The sequence below is a fragment of the Carassius auratus genome, chromosome 19 (genome assembly GCF_003368295.1).
Source record: "Carassius auratus strain Wakin chromosome 19, ASM336829v1, whole genome shotgun sequence".
In the NCBI taxonomy this organism is placed as follows: domain Eukaryota; kingdom Metazoa; phylum Chordata; class Actinopteri; order Cypriniformes; family Cyprinidae; genus Carassius; species Carassius auratus.
The window spans coordinates 15,475,462-15,491,561 of NC_039261.1; the positions used below are offsets into that span (position 1 = coordinate 15,475,462).

General features: G+C 39.0%; 1 protein-coding gene across 1 annotated transcript in view; it reads right to left on the reverse strand.

Moving 5' to 3' along the window:
• The window catches only part of LOC113119549 (transcription factor E2F3-like), a 15,080-nt gene extending 529 nt beyond the window's left edge, over window positions 1-14,551 (reverse strand). Inside the window, exons 1-7 of the mRNA XM_026289108.1 lie at window positions 14,038-14,551; window positions 11,932-12,034; window positions 11,558-11,777; window positions 11,305-11,472; window positions 11,070-11,184; window positions 1,587-1,725; window positions 1-1,490 (exon numbers count right to left, since the gene is read on the reverse strand). The exon at window positions 1-1,490 is cut by the window's left edge and continues 529 nt beyond it. Coding sequence (XP_026144893.1) covers window positions 1,216-1,490; window positions 1,587-1,725; window positions 11,070-11,184; window positions 11,305-11,472; window positions 11,558-11,777; window positions 11,932-12,034; window positions 14,038-14,385 — 1,368 coding nt within the window. The 5' untranslated portion in view covers window positions 14,386-14,551 and the 3' untranslated portion in view covers window positions 1-1,215. The remainder of the gene's footprint in view (window positions 1,491-1,586; window positions 1,726-11,069; window positions 11,185-11,304; window positions 11,473-11,557; window positions 11,778-11,931; window positions 12,035-14,037) is intronic.
• Between the last annotated feature and the right edge of the window lie 1,549 nt (window positions 14,552-16,100).

The following is a 16,100-nucleotide window of genomic DNA, read 5'->3' on the forward strand; positions in this document are numbered from 1 at the left end:
GCAATAAGTTACTTCACATTTGAAGTATTAAACAACTGAACTTTGCTTAAAAAAAAAAAAAAAAAAAATAACTAATTTAACAGATCGCTAGTCTAATTTGCAGGAATAAGGATTGAAAAAGAATTAAAACAGTGACCCGTTTATAAGCACGTAGTGAGGCTTTTCCAGAAGATGTTTGGGGGAAAAAAAGGCATAAGTTAATTTATTGGAATGGACATAGAAAAAAAGAGAAATAATGCTGGGGAATTAAAGCTACAAAAACGAAGCTACTGAAAAACCTACAATTCTCAGTGGGACACTCAATTTTTTATAATCGTGTGGCAACTTACGCCACAGATGTCTTTGATGGCTTCATAAGACTTCAGGCTTCAGTGCAATCCAGATACTGAAATACATTCAACATTAAGTGGGACTAGATTAGGGGCATATCCAAAGCACACTTTCCAATCTAAAATTGAAAAAATTAGCCAAACCTGTAGTACTGGAACAGGCAGAATCATTTCAATGTTGTTTACACAATGAATCGCACCCAAATGCATGAACATTTCTTTGCACCAAATCATTTGGTAACAAATGGGATAAACTATAATTCAGAAAAAAAAAAAATCATTTGATTTTACCCAGATCACCACACAAAGCACTCGCTCCTTGATCTGTCCCCTTAGATGATGAACACCGGCAAAAAAACTGACTAAATGAAGGAGCACCAAATGCACTTTGGATCATTCAATGAAGAAACAACTCGCTGATCTTCTTTGATACTTGGCTAGCCTCTGATGCTGAGATGTTGCTTTTTCCCCAAGAAAGCAAGCAAGAGATTCTCAAATGGACAGAAACGTCCAGATAGAGAGTAGAGAAATACTTCATTTAAGAAACTGTGACATTTCAGCGTTATTTGTAGAGGTGCCGTCAGGAAAACCAATAGGACAAAAGTTCACAGACAATCCACACCGCTCATGCAATTCACCATACTAAAAATAACTTTAAAAGGACATTTTAGGATGCAGTAACCAATCTATACAGTATCAGACAACAGAAACCTTGGATCCCATAGCAGTAAGATCCATACGTAAACGGTCAACGTCAAATGCGACGAGGACAATTCTAGAATTCATGAAGTTCAGTCTGTAGTTCTTCCCCAGAGTTTTGCCCACCAATCTTCCCGATCCAGATTTCATTCAGGAACTAAGCAGCACAATCACCTAACTTGATCGCTCATATCCTGAGCAGGTCATCCAGTGCTAGCGTGTCCAGGTCACAGGAGTCAAACAGATCGCTTATGCCCTGCTCATCACTCAAACCCAGCATGTATTCATCGCTGAGAAGAGCAGGAGACAGCGGCACGAAGGGGATGGCCTCCTCCGGCTGCTGGAGAATGGAAGACAAGGAGGAACTGAGGGGTGACATGGGGGCACTTTCAGTCAGGGGCCCATAACCGTTAGAGCTGCCGTTCATCTTCACACCATCAGCCATTCCATCTGTAGCGGCTTCTGAAATTATAAAGAACAAGGAAAAAAAATAAAAAAATACTTGAAAGATGAACTTAATTGGAAGAACCAAGGTAATGTTGCTGTTGAAGTCCTTGCCTTGGGAGACTTTGAGAAACGCAGGGTGATTTCCATTCACATCAAGGCCGTTTTGCAGCAGGCTCCCGGAGTCACCACCGTCCGTACAGAGGAAAACATCAATGGGACCCTTGGAGCTACTCAGGTGGACCTGTAAACTCTGAATTGACATTAAAAAGGAGTTAAAGTATATAGAACAAATACAAATCACTTTCACTTACATGAGCTGCCTCTACTAGATCCAAAGTAACAAGTAGACCCGGTTTACAAGAAGCGTATTGAGAAGCATTTTTGTCAACCCAAGCACAAGTAAACAAAGTGAGACATTCCCATTTACAATCACTTTTGTAGAGTTGGGTACCGAAACCCGGTACCAATATGGCACCAGGTACCGGTATGCACTGAACAGAATCAGAACACAGATTTTGGTGCCTCATTTCGGTTCCTCTAAAATGCTTAAGCGATTGACTGAAAGATTTGTCCTGGTTCTCCGAAATGTACACAAGCAGGGGCGTTGCTAGGCTTTTTAGGCGGGGCTATACATTTAGCTCCATAAACCGTACACAAATTCGCGATCGCTTAAATTTCATATGAAAACGGCAGCAGAGCGGTCTCCTCAGTCTTTCAGCGCACTCTTCAATCCACAGACCGCGGCGGAGCAGCGCGAGCGGACTCAAACAGAAAAAGTTGTGCATATCGATAGATTGTTAGAATATCCGTATATGTGCAGTTCTTCGTCATAAATATAGTTTACAAAAGTCCCGAAGGAGCAATCGGTTTCTCATCTACTGTAAAGTCTGCTCCGTTCATCGCTCGTCACATTGCAGCCGTTTCCTCCAGCGACAATCTAGCCCTTAACACATATGAACATATACTTTAAACTTATAATTAAATTAAGCAGATTTAAATATGTACTTTATACATACACCCCAAAGAATGGTGCTCTCATTATGTATATATTTTGCTGTAGTGTGTAGGTAGAACATATCGGTTTACATTCCCAAACTTTCATTTTGCTATTGTCAGACTGCTAGATTATTAAAATGGCAAAATGAATGTTTGGAAATGTAGACATATTCCCTACTGACATACTATAAAATATATAAATAACTGGCTTAAAACCCTTTTTTGGGGGGTTTTAATACTAATGTGCCCAAGACTTTTGCACAGCACTGTACTTTCCAAACGACTTTATAAAGAATGGCCATTTATATGGAATACATTTATTAGCCTTATAGTAAGGGAAGCACAAATTAGGAAATGAGAGCATCCAAGGATCGTGTGAAATTATGGATTTTAGATATTTGTAATGTTCTTTAAATGTTTTGCATAGGGTTGAGGCTTTTTTTTTTTCTTTTTTTCTTAAGTATCCGTTCCTGCACTGGTACAGTTTTAAAAGCATCAAAAAAAAAAAAAAAAAAAAAACACTATACCCAACCTACTCTTTTGGTCTCTTCTGTCCCCTTTGACACTTCGGTCTTGATTTTTTTTTATTTTTGATGGGCAGGGTCACGCGCCTTTTACTTCCACTTTCAAATCAGTGGCAATTTCAACTGAAAGTGAAAAAATGCTTTTGATTTGGAGTTTTCTTGCTTTTCTTTGCTTACCTTAACTTTTAAACCACTTCAAAGTGTTGTGCGCATTTAACGCTCACTTTAAAATGCGTCAATTCAGTGTCAATTGAAACAAAAACAAAATACGTCAAACTCACTTACCCACACAGACACGTTTAGCTGTATACACAAATTTTGTATCGTATAGCCGTTTCGTCCACACGGATGCGTTGTTTTAGGAGAGTTAAACCAATATTTTTTTTTAACCGGGTCCCAGAGTGGATAAAATCTGAAAACTCATGCATTTTCATGTGGACGGTGAATCCGTATATTTTCTGAAACAATGTCATCAGCCCACGTCTCACCCCTAGTCAGACTCTGCTACATCACGTAACACAAACATGACCACTGAACGATTGTCTTATAAACTAGCATTAACAGATTAATAAGTGTATTGTTCCATGTCTGTTTGTATACTGCAGGCAAGATTAATGCGCATAGTCCAAGTCTTCACTGTTTTTAATTCATCTCTGTGGCAGAATAACAGTGCCACATACTGATCTGGCATATCCAGGCTATGTGGACGTAGCCTTAGCCATAAAACCTTAACGACACCCATCCCGAAGTCTTAACAGTATTACTACTCTTACCGATACTGCTTAACGGTCCAGTACTTTAACGGTATTCTTATCGGTACTTTGTTTTGTGTTACTTTGACCCTGCGCAGGGGTCGTGAGATGATTTCGATATAGGCTTTATATATTTTTGTTTCAAGTAATTTAACTCTTTCGCATCGCACGTACGATCACACCGGTGTGATCAGTCTAGGCTAGTCCCTGGAGTGTACGACCACACCGGTCAGTGCATGACGTGAAATTCAAATGTGCTCTCGCGAGTTGGCTGGCGCTGAGCCAGAGACAAGTGCGCTCAGAGCTGTCATCACAACTTTTCAGTGTTTTCAACCACAATGTTTATTTTAGGTTTCAGACGTATAAGTACTAGAAAAAACAATACATTTAGAGTTTGTAAAATACACACTGATGTCAAAGGAAGAGGCAATAATAATCTTTTTCATTATAATTAGACACATTTTATTCATATCAGATACACATTGTGTAAGTAACTTTAAAGTTTACTCCATTATTCTCCCAGTTCACCAGCCACTTACTTTTATGTATTTCGGGAGAAGTGGATGAATTCACGTGTTGTAAATCCAACAGATCTGATTCTCTGAACTGCGTCTGCGGCACAAACTAAGATGGCGGCGCCCATCGCGCATACAGCTCAACTAACGCGATCGTTATAAAGGTGTTTAAACAACAAAACACTTCCACTTGCATATATTTGACAATCGGAATATCAGCTATTTCATGCCATATCTAACAAATTTGTTAATATTTTGAATAAAAAAGGAAAAATGACAAAAGCAGATCATTCATTCAGCTCTGTTGTTGCTGCGGTATGTCACGTGACAAGCAATGACGCGTCACCATGGAAAGCATAAAGTGACACATCTAACGGATTAGCATGAGAGAGTGTGTGTGTGTGTGTGTGTGTGTGCGTGTGCGCGTGTGTGCGCGCGCGCACGGGTGTGAGCAGCTCAGACTTACTCGACTGGTTCCTGATGGCAGAATAATGAACGAGTTCAACCCAACATAGCTGCAAAGTTACTTTCCGAGAGAGAACAGGTGGATATCGAGCAGCTCATGCAGAATTGTAACACTGATTTTGCACGCAGAACAATAAAATCTAACTTTGTGTGCTTTGAGACTGGGCATAAAATCGATTTGCCGTAAATTTCACGCGACGAGAGGTGTTTTTTTTTGGGGGGGGGGGGGGGGGGTCGCGGGGCAGCAGCGCATTTATCATGGGGTCGCGGGCTAAAAAGTTTGGGAACCCCTGGTTTAGGCAGTCGAAAAATTTGCATTTCTCTGTCTGCACATAATGCACTTTGGAAATATGCCTTGTTTCCACCCTTACATGCAAAAATTTGTTGCACTTATGACAACCGGCGTTGTCTGCATCAACTCTAGTGAATTATAACCAAACTTTGGAACGTTTTACTGTCTCCGCCATCGTCACTCTTTGTATTAAGCAGGAGTTTTCGTACTGTAAGGGGCCGTTCACATATCAAGTCTAAAAACGTGAGGAAAATGTTAGTCACGCCGCTTTCTGATTTTTTTCCCCCCAAAGCCTTCTGGAACTTGCGCTCCTGAGGAGTCTGTTGTTGCTAAGCAACCATGACCTGCTCTCTCCATGAAGACGTGGAAATTTCAGCAAAGGATACATGGATTTGCAGCACTAAAAACTGCTTGCAGTAGCACAGGTACTAAATTAATTTAAAAATCCACATACAGCTGTTCCTTCATCTTGGCTGAGCTTTCAACATTGTTACGGAAAAGGTGAGGAAGTTAAATGACCTGCGGTGTGCTTGCGGCATTCTGAAAAGTTGAGATGTTTTTAACTATACGGTGCGGACGCGCCTGGAAAAAATGAGCTCGTCGCTTCCATTATGAGCGCGCATACCGCGTGCCTACATTTGAAATAAACTTGAGGGCGCATAATGTGAACAGCCCCTTATGCGTGTGTGCACGCCGTGCTCGTTATTTGTGTGTGTGTGTGTAGCCCCTTTCACACTGCACGTCGGACCCGCAATATTTCCGGAACATTGCCGGGTCGCCTTCTGTGTGAAAGCAACCATGTCCCGGGGCTGATTACCGAATTGAAACCGGGTCGGGGACCTTGTAACATTGCAGAGTTCGACCCAGGACGAGCGCTGTGTGAACAAAAGCCAGATCTAATTCCGTGTCGAAGAGATGAAGCGCGTTATCGCACAACTCTTTTACCGGCTGTTTTGAAGGACGATCAACGTTCGCGACTAAAACACATGTGCAAACTGTAATGAAGCAGAGATCAGTTAGTTCCTCACTTTCCGGGCTGATGCAGAGATCGTTTGCTTGCTTCAGTTACGGGATCTTCAAGGGTTGTGTGTGAAAGCACGCACGTATACCGGGTCATCACTGGCAGTGTGAAAGCGCAAAATCTAGCGACCAGAGAACAATTGCAGGAACACTTTACCCCTGTATTTGCCAGAATGGCAGTGTGAAAGGGGCTTGTGCGTGTCTCTGACAGACCTCCCCCGCGGCACGCACGAGAGATCTCGCAGATTTCACAGACAAACGTCTTAATATGATCGCAAATTAGAAATGTTTGGTAAGATAAAATGTGCACTATAACATTAAGCAAATCTTTTCACTATCATCATGCTTTATTATTAAGCGGGAGTTTTTATACCATTTTATCTGTACGTGCGCCGCGGTCATTGTGGTGTGTGTGTGACTAACTGACAGCCTCCGCAGCGCGCATGAGAGATCTTACAGACAAACTTCATAATATGATAGCACATAAATGTTTGGTGAGATAAAATGTGCACGATAACAGTAGTAAGCAAAAATACATAGTACATTTATTTTTTCCCCTCCAGTACCGAAAGCAGAACCGATACGGTCAGATCTTAATGATACTACAGTCTTTCATAATTTAGCCCCGGGGCCATTTTAATACCGGGTTTTGGTACCCATCCCTAAGAGGACTGCACCATTAGGATAAAAATCATATTTGTTGATTATTCCCTTGAAATTGTAATTGCGATTATTATAATTACTACAATTAACATTGAATGATGTTTATACCATTGTTTGATGCAACTGCGTGCTATATTTTTATATGAAAAGCTGAAAACACAAAAAAAATGTAGTGCTTTATAGTATTAAAGGTGCAATGTGTAAAATTTACAGTGATCTATTTACTGTAGAATGCTTTTTTGCTGTAGAAATGCAATATAATATACATAACTGTTTTCAGAGGGGTATAAAAGACCTCTTAACCCCTTTGCATTGCCCCATATTATTAAGGTTTCCCTTTCACAGCATGGTAAACATCACTCGCTTACTTGATCTGGACAAACTGTGCATCAACTGAAAATTTAAAGACTCTAGCATCTTAAGCCCTATTCGGACGGGACTAGTTTTACAGGGGGTCGTTAGAGAAATCTGCGTTTCACAGACGTACTTGGTGATTTTAATCCCGTCCGAATCTGCCATGTCTGTGTTTTTCTCACACAACCTCTGTGATAATTCCAGAGCAAATTACCTACCGTTTTTCAGCTAACTCAGTGATCCTCTGAGAAAACTAATCCCGTCCGAATGCGAATGTCTGTGATTGCCGGTGATATTTTATTTCACAACGCGTTTCCTTGTGTGTTTTGGCCAACGTGAATTACCGTAGATGCTCTTACAGTGCGCATGTTTGATATATTTGCTTAGCGGCAAATAAATAATAAAAAAACAATACAAATAATAAAATCAAGAGCAAGTTCGCGTAAACTGTTAATACCGGCTATTGTAATATCAGCATCAGGTAAGATTACTCGCGTTCATTTATGTACTCAGTTACATAATGTTTTAATTTAAAAAAAAAAAAAAAAAAAAAAAAAAAAAAAGGAAAACAAGTTAAACTAAAGGATCCACACATTAACATGATTTTGTTATACTAGCCATTTAGTATTTATTGTGTAATAATACTAAGGCAATCATTCTGAATGAATGCAATGCACGCATACAGAGCGCGTGATCTCTGTGACGTCCCAGATGCACAAATCAGACCCTCCCACCTCTGTAATAAACGCGGAGATGTTAGTCCCGTCCGAATTGGTACATGAAAAATCACAGACGTCAGGTGGTAAGAATCGAAACTCAAACATAGTTTAGAAAACTAGTCCCGTCCGAATAGTGCTTTAGAGTAATACATTACTAGAGATAGAGTAATAAATTTATCTTGATTCTGAAATTTGAATAAAAATATGAACAGCGATTATATTAAACAATGTTTCTGAACTCAGAAGATTAAATGTCAAAAGATAAATATAAATTTAAGCAAATGGCATTCAACAGAAGAAAAAAAAAGGCAAATAAAATTTAGCAGCAATATCTCAGATATTGTAACTTATTCTGTCAGTTGTGCAATCTTTTCTTTTAGAGGAGAAAACTCTTTTTCTACCAGTCATGGACCGGCGGCCACAGTATCACTTGTGCTTGCACATGCAGCTTAGTGATGCGCGGGTTGGGTTTTTTTTCCAACCCCCGGGTCCCACTTTTATGAAATTATTTGGCCTGCCCCAGCCCGCAAATAAAGTAAAATGTATTTACCCACCGGGACACGCAATTGCAGTGCATTGGAGGTAAAATGTGATACAAATACTGTTCAGGCTTCTTGCACAGAATGATCGTTTTGTGTCTTTATACATCAATGTATTGTCACGAGCCACAGGGTTTAACTTTTATTTTATTGTACGTTTTAGCCATGATTACCATTCACCTCCATTATAAGACTGACAGACAAACGGTTTAAAAAAATCTCAGTGTTCTACTGAAGAAACATACATCTTGGATGCCCTGGGGGTAAGCAGATAAAGAATTTAAATTTTGGGGTGAACTATCCCTTTAAACTCGAACGTATTTTAAGGATTCTGTGCCATGACCTTTAAATATTTTACATACTTTTGAGAATCCAGTGTTTAGTTTATCCTGATAAGTACCTGTCACAGTAGTAAACATGACAGCTTTCTTTTATGAGGGGTTTTGGTGGCACATCATCTTTGTTATCAGGCGGAACCTTAAAGAACGCGACACACGTCTCCCAGAAATCTTGCATAATTCAACGAATCTGATTACAATCCATGTGCCATATGCATCAGACATTCAGCCAATGGTCTGCGAGCGTGATATCTGAGGCTGAGACTACTCCGAACACTACAATCATTTACTGACTTCATGAAGCCCCTCCTTCAGAAACACGCAATGGGCTCAAATTGGTTCGCTGGTCCAGTGTGTTGTGATTTACACCCATGACCTATGGTTTCATTGTAAACAATAACGTTGCCAATATTACTCATCGATTTGAGCCCGACTGAGATGCAGAGAATATTAGTGAAGAGGATCATGCAGGACTTGTGCATCATGGCTATTAATGGTATGCTTTTTTGTTTGTTGTTGTTTCATACTTTTAGACATGCTTAAAGCTGTAATACAGCACGGCAATTGCTTGTTTGTCTATGTAAATCCCTCATCGTACAGGTGCATCTCAAATTAGAATATCATGTCTTTACTTTTCGTAATAAAAAAAAATATACACACAAACTATACATAAACATACACTAGATTCATTCCACACAAACTGAAATATTTCAAGAGTTTTTGGTTTAATTCTGATGGTTACGATTTACGGCTTAGGAAAATTTTAAATTCAGTATCTCATTTGAGTATTCCATTTTGAGCTTGATTAGTTTGATTAATTTTGAGTATAAATACTGGGTTCCTCTTGGGCTATTATTATGAGGAAGATTAAGGACTTGACAGTTGTCCAGATCACCATAATCAACACCCTCTACAAGGAGGGTAAGCCACAGGAGATCATTGCTGAAAGGGCTGTCTGTTCACAGAGTGCTGTATCAAAACATTCATAGGAAGTTGACTGGAAGGAAAAAGTGTGGTAGGAAAAGGTGCACAAGCAACAGGGATGTGGACTTCACAAGGAGTGGACTGAAGCCGGAGTCAGCGCATTAAGAGTCACCACACTCCGATGTCTTCAGGAAAAGGGCTACACCTGTCACATTCCTAGAACAAAGCCACTCCTGAACCAGAAGAGACGTCAGAAGCATTTTACCTGGGGAAAGGAGAAAAAGAACTGGACTGTTGCTCTGTGGTCAACAAAGTAATTTCAGCATTTCATTTGGAAATCAAGGTCTGGAGCAAGACTGGAGAGGCACAGAGTCCAGTGTGAAGTTTCTGAAGTCAGTGATGATTTGGAGTGTTGTGACGTCTGCTGGGGTTGCTCCATTGTGTTTTATCAAGTCCAAAGTCAATGCAGCCACCTACAAGGAGATTTTGGAGCACTTTATGCTTCCATCTGCTGCCAGGCTTTATGGAGACGCTAATTTTCTTTTCCAGTAGGACTTTAGCACCTGCCCACAGATCAAAAACCACTTCCAAGTGGTTTGAGGACCATAATATTATTGTGCTTGATTGGCCAGCCAACTCACCTGACCTGAACCTCACAGTAAATCTATGGGGTATCGTGAAGATTAGTAACATCTGACAAACAATACAGAGGAGACGAAGGCCGCCATCAAAGCAGCCTGGGCTTCAATAACGCCTCAGCAGTGCCACAGTCTGATCGCCTCTATGTCACACTGTATTGAAACAGTAATTAATGCAAAAGGAGCACCAATCAAGTATTGAGTGCATAATTAAACCACCTTTGGAGATATTGAACATTTCTGTTTTGTAAATCTTTTTAAATTGATCCTTAGGAAAATATAATTTGAGATACTGAATTTTGAATTTTCCTAAGCTTTAAGTCATAACCATCAGAATTAAAACAAAACTCTTGAAATATTTTAGTTTGTGTGCAATGAATCTAGAATAAGAAAGTTTGCTTTTTTGAATTAAACTACAAAAAAAAAAATTATACTCATTTTTTTTTTGCAAGAACCGCTGCTTTAGAACATCGATTTTGAAACTTGTGAATCCATAGGAATTGTTAGAAGACAAAATCGCGAGTTCATATATAAATAGACACTTTGGTGAACCCCTAGTTTTAACAGCATGGCAACAACTCTTCCTCATATCTAAAGGTCTTGGCCTTGCCCTCTTTGTTGCATGATCCAGAGGAGTAACTTCTTGTAGTCCCTACGAGACGTTTTTGTAGGCATTAAACTGCAATGAATTTTAAAAGACGATATCTCTGTTTGCATTGAATGTTCAGCGTTGAAACTTTGCAGATATTGTTCATGCTCAAACACCAACATTACACACTAATGTAAAAAAAGTGATACAATCACAAATCAACCACCCCTTTAATATGCATAAACTAAAACTTAAAATTTGTTTACCTCCTTTGGGTCAGGCACTTCCAACTTTGTTTCTGATGGAGCCTTAACCGCTATGACGGTTTGGTCTCTTAGGCTCTTTATTCTTTGGATGTCCTGATAGGTCACATAGGCATATGTGAGAAAAGTTAAGGACAAAAGAGGGAATTACTTTCATTCCGTCCAGTGCTCTCGTTTCCTGATCTTCAGTGGCCATTACACACTTGAGAAAGTACAGCTGAGTGCTAATAAAGGATATTTCTGACTGTGTATCTCCTCAGTCATCTGCTGGACGTTACGCGTGCAGGTCTGAATCAGCTCATCCAGGCGTCTCTCCTCCTGAGTGAGCGCCAGCATTTCTCTGGCCAGGCTCTGACTCTGAACGGCTGGAGATGGAAACCCACCCTCTGACGGCAAACTGGAGCCCCTGCAAACAGCAAAGAGCTCAAATATAATAAACGTCCAAAATAATCAGCGCTGTTTAATGCAAACCACACTTTTAAGTAACTCACAGCCATTGTATGTTGTTCTTTGACTTCTTCTTGATGAGGCGCACCCCCTCCAGCACGTTGGTGATGTCATAAAGACGTCGCTTCTGGACGTTGAGCACAATGGCGGCTTTATTGAGATCCAGCACTCCATCGGAGGACTGCGCAAGCAGTTGACAGAACTTTTTAGTCAAGAATCCCAAGGATGTGTCGTATCGGGTCTTCTCCGGTGGGGTTTTGGGGGCTGAAATATAAGAGGTCATTTAATCATTTATAACTCTGCAGCAGAATGAAGGAGGGTTGGTTTGTGATGTAATTACATGGTATAACTTAATATTAGGTGGCTCTACATGCTTATCACATGAGCAAAACCATGGATCACAGAATGAGCTTTATACCTTTGGGGACCTTCAGTTTAAGAGCTCCTTTGCGACTCCGAAGGGTTTTAGCTGGCTCGCTGTATTGGTGGTCTGTGATGTCTAACTCAAGTCTCCTTTTAGCCTGTTTCAAGAAAATAAAATATGAAAGGTGATCCAATCTTGTAGGGTTACTAGATTACATCTGCAGTATAATAACTATACAACTGAAATGCACAGAAAAGCAAAAAATCCCATTTTATGCAATATTTAACTAGTCAATGTCCTCATTTTAAGAACAGAATGCATTATTCATAGAAATGTCTATGAGTGGATTGAGCCCAACACTTATGTTATTTGGAAAAGTTGGCAAAATTATTGGGTAATAAGTCACAAAATCTGCCATTATATTGTCTGTGGCCAATACAAAATTTATCAAGAGGGTCTAAACTGTTAAGGGCCTAAAAGTGCATTTTTGTTTTTGCAAACCATTCAGGAATCATCTCACAAAAAGCAGCAGATATTAGTTTTTCCTAATAATACAACACTTAAGTCAACAGACTTGGGAGTAAGCGGAAGCAAAATGGCTGTCCTCCATTACCAAAGCCTTAAACTCAGTGACCACTGAGAAACTTAAAAGTACCACTGACCCAGAGATAATTATAGATGCAGTCCTGATCTATTTTTTGCATTTTGCATGTTGCAAAAACATTGCTGTCATCATAATATGCTACATAGGAAACACAGTTTGATGTCATAGGAAGTGCCCTTTTAAAGTGTTACAAAAATGCATACATGCATTGCAACTAGTGTAAATGTAAAGAAAAAAAAATCCATATTTTCGTATCAGGGGTATAAAAAATAAAATAAAAAAAAACTTGATAAAATCTGATTTGCTGAATTTAATGTCCAGTTTGTCAAGTTATAACTTACTACATCTCTATACAAATGAGATAATAGATTTTTGCAAACCTTAATTTTGCAGAAAAGAAAAACAACTTCATTACATATTTTTTAAACGTCTCAAAAAAGACCGTTTTTATTCACATCAACATTAGATTGACATTAAAATGCTCCTAGTCGTATATTTAACCTCATTGTTTTATGGTTTTATGATATTCACAATATAATGACAATCTTGTATGACAATTTTTTTTTAATCGTTACTGTTGTTCCTTCATTCATCCCCATCTGCTTTTCTAACCAATGTTTTTTCCCCCACTTGCAATTCACTTGTTTTACATCTGTGGTTTTTAAATTGAAACCATCTAAATTAGTCAAGTCTGAAGTGTTTATAATTTCTACATTGTTTCGTGTCATGGACCCTGTAGAACAAAAAAGTTTGATCTCTTGATAAGTCGTTTAAGTTTGGGCAATATGACAACCATCGACCTCACGTATGCCAAATTACTTCCTCAAGAGATGCCACTCAGGAGTTTAAGCGCTAAATAACGATAAAAACAACAGTTAGCAAAACATTTGGCTTAGCACAGAGTCCGCGAGCTCAGAAATGACTCCATCCCCCATCCTAAAGACAACAAACCAGGGCCTAGACTCCACTAATTCAAGCTTATGCGAGTTAAGCAGACTCGCAGACTTATATTAGACCATAACTTAACGATATTACACTTAATATTTTCGATATCAGACCTATATAAAGCGCTTTGCAGCAGCAACCCTCGAGCTTTCGAAGAAAACTTTAAAAGGCGTGCAACTGGACAACCAGCCGAGTTACAAATACTACACCACTGATATTTTTAGTTTAAAAATCAACAATGCATAAAAGCATATCGTATCATACAGTACAGTCGTATTGTCTAATACAATTCAAGTTAAATCGTAAAAACAGCAGGGACTACATTGCGGAAATATGCATGTCTGTTTGTGGTAAACAGTCGTCATGAGTCATTACGCATTTTTGGGGGACATTGGATAAAGGTCTTAATAAATATATAAAACTTGCTGATTAGTTTTGCACGATCAACCTGCCTAAGTTACTCCAGAAACTGAATGCACAAAGCAGCTCCAGCAGTAGCCATGATGACAGCAGAAGTAGGCTAAGTGGACTTAGCCTAACGACTTAACATTTACTAATGATTCGAATGTGCAACACTTCACTTTAAACACAGAGTTACAGCAGACACTTACCGGTGGTCGTCCTAGTGTGGGTCGCAGTCCTGTCCCAGGTGTCGCTCCTTGTAGAGGAGTGGTGTATAAACTGTCAGCAGAAGCCTCGGACACACAGACATTATTAGTGGACGGCGGTGTGGTTATTTGTATTCGGGCTGCACTGGAATAAGCTGCACACCGTCGATCGGAAACCGCACTAAAAACACCGTGTTGTTCACCTCTAACAACCCCTGTTAACATGACTTGTCCTGGGACCGAGGAACCCCCCTTTCTCATGATCCTCAGAGGCGCAGGGTCCCTTTGTCCCACTTGTGCTTTGAGGCTCGTTTTCTCTCTAATCCGAGCGAGTGGATATAAAATAATCATAAATGATGAAAGCACACAGTGTTAGGAACGCATCGCTGTAATATGAGTGAACTCACTAAAGGCTAAGACACCCGATGTAAGAGATTAAAATGCGATGCGAACTCCCTCTCGCTAGAGCGAAAAATGGCTCCAGGAAGCGGACAATGAAGTAGGGGATGAGGTTTACGCGCGAAAGGTCCTCCCGCGAAACTCAGATTTCCCGGGAAATATTTGAAAAGGATTTGCATACGCGATATCATTCGCCAGCACCGTTCTGTTTTCCGCCCTCAAGTGCTGACGTGTGGGTGTAGTGGAGCCAATGAAAACGCACGATGGAGGAATTGTTTTTAAATACACCGGTTTGACCTTTAGAGGGCGTTAGATATTATAGACACGTAAACGTAAACATGGAAAACATACACAAATCCAAAGAAGCTCATAAAGATTTGTTAAAAAAGCATTTGAGAGTTGTTGTTACCCACAACCAAAATAAGCAACAAAATTAAAAACTGCTTGCTAATTTAAATAAAATAAACATTAAATAAAGTAAAATGAATAAAACGTCAATTTATTTTAATTCAGTTCTTGGCAAGTCAACATTTGTTCTAATAAAATTACTAAAATTAAAAGTGAGATAAGAATAAAAAACACACACACCAAAATGACTATGGGGGTCAATATCACCGGGTGCTTTTTGGCGTCCTGTGCATAACACATTTGCCATTATTACTTAACATAAAAATTACTACTACTAAAATTATACTATACTATACGTTTTTATATTCATCACAAAATCATTACTTGGCTCATTAGATACAACTTGTTATTCCAAGGATGTGTTATTTTGCTATGTCACATGCACTGCTCATTACATTTAAATGATTGTAGCTCTTGGAATATTGTCAATTCATAAAACAAGTTATTATTTAATATTTAAGTAAAAGGGATTACTCAATTTTAGTGTATTGATCGTTTGGTAATAAAAACGACATTTTTGTCCCTTGAATGGCTGTCCACCCTGTCGTTTTGGGGAATGCGCTACTTTAAGACAACCTTATCCCCTTTAGTGACGTCAGTACAATTAATTTATTTCATTTTTATTATATATATTTTTTTTTGTCTCTTCAATGGCGGGAATTTCAAGGATTCAACGGCTGAGGTGAGTGTCTTTTCAATTGACAAATTTTCCTCGTCTGAGTTTGCTTACTTGCTTTGCTAAAGCTTAAGATATAAATCCTGTGGACATCAAATATGACAGAAGTGATTAGAATAGCCTACAGTATTTTACAGTACAGTATTTGTACGTTTAAATATACCAAATTCTCTTCAACAACAAAACTAAACATTTTGAAAGTCACAGTTTGTTGTTAGCTAATATGCTAATTGAAGCTCAAAATTGTCCAAAATGGACACAGCATTAATTTGCAGTTAATACTGCTAAAAGGTAAAATGAACACAAACCATTGGGATTGAGAATGTACTTTTATTATTAATATTTTATATATATATATATATATATATATATATACGGTAGGTATTTTTTTTTCTCATTCTCATCGACTCGAAGCCTCGTTGTCAAATTGTGTCATGTGTTGTGTGTTCCGCATTATGTGCCCACCCTGTCATCTTGATATTTTACAATAACATTTTAATCATATCTATATAATACAGTGTGTTCAATAGCTTGGTGTGGCGACAATAACATGCAAACAAAAAACTGCATCAAAATATCAGTT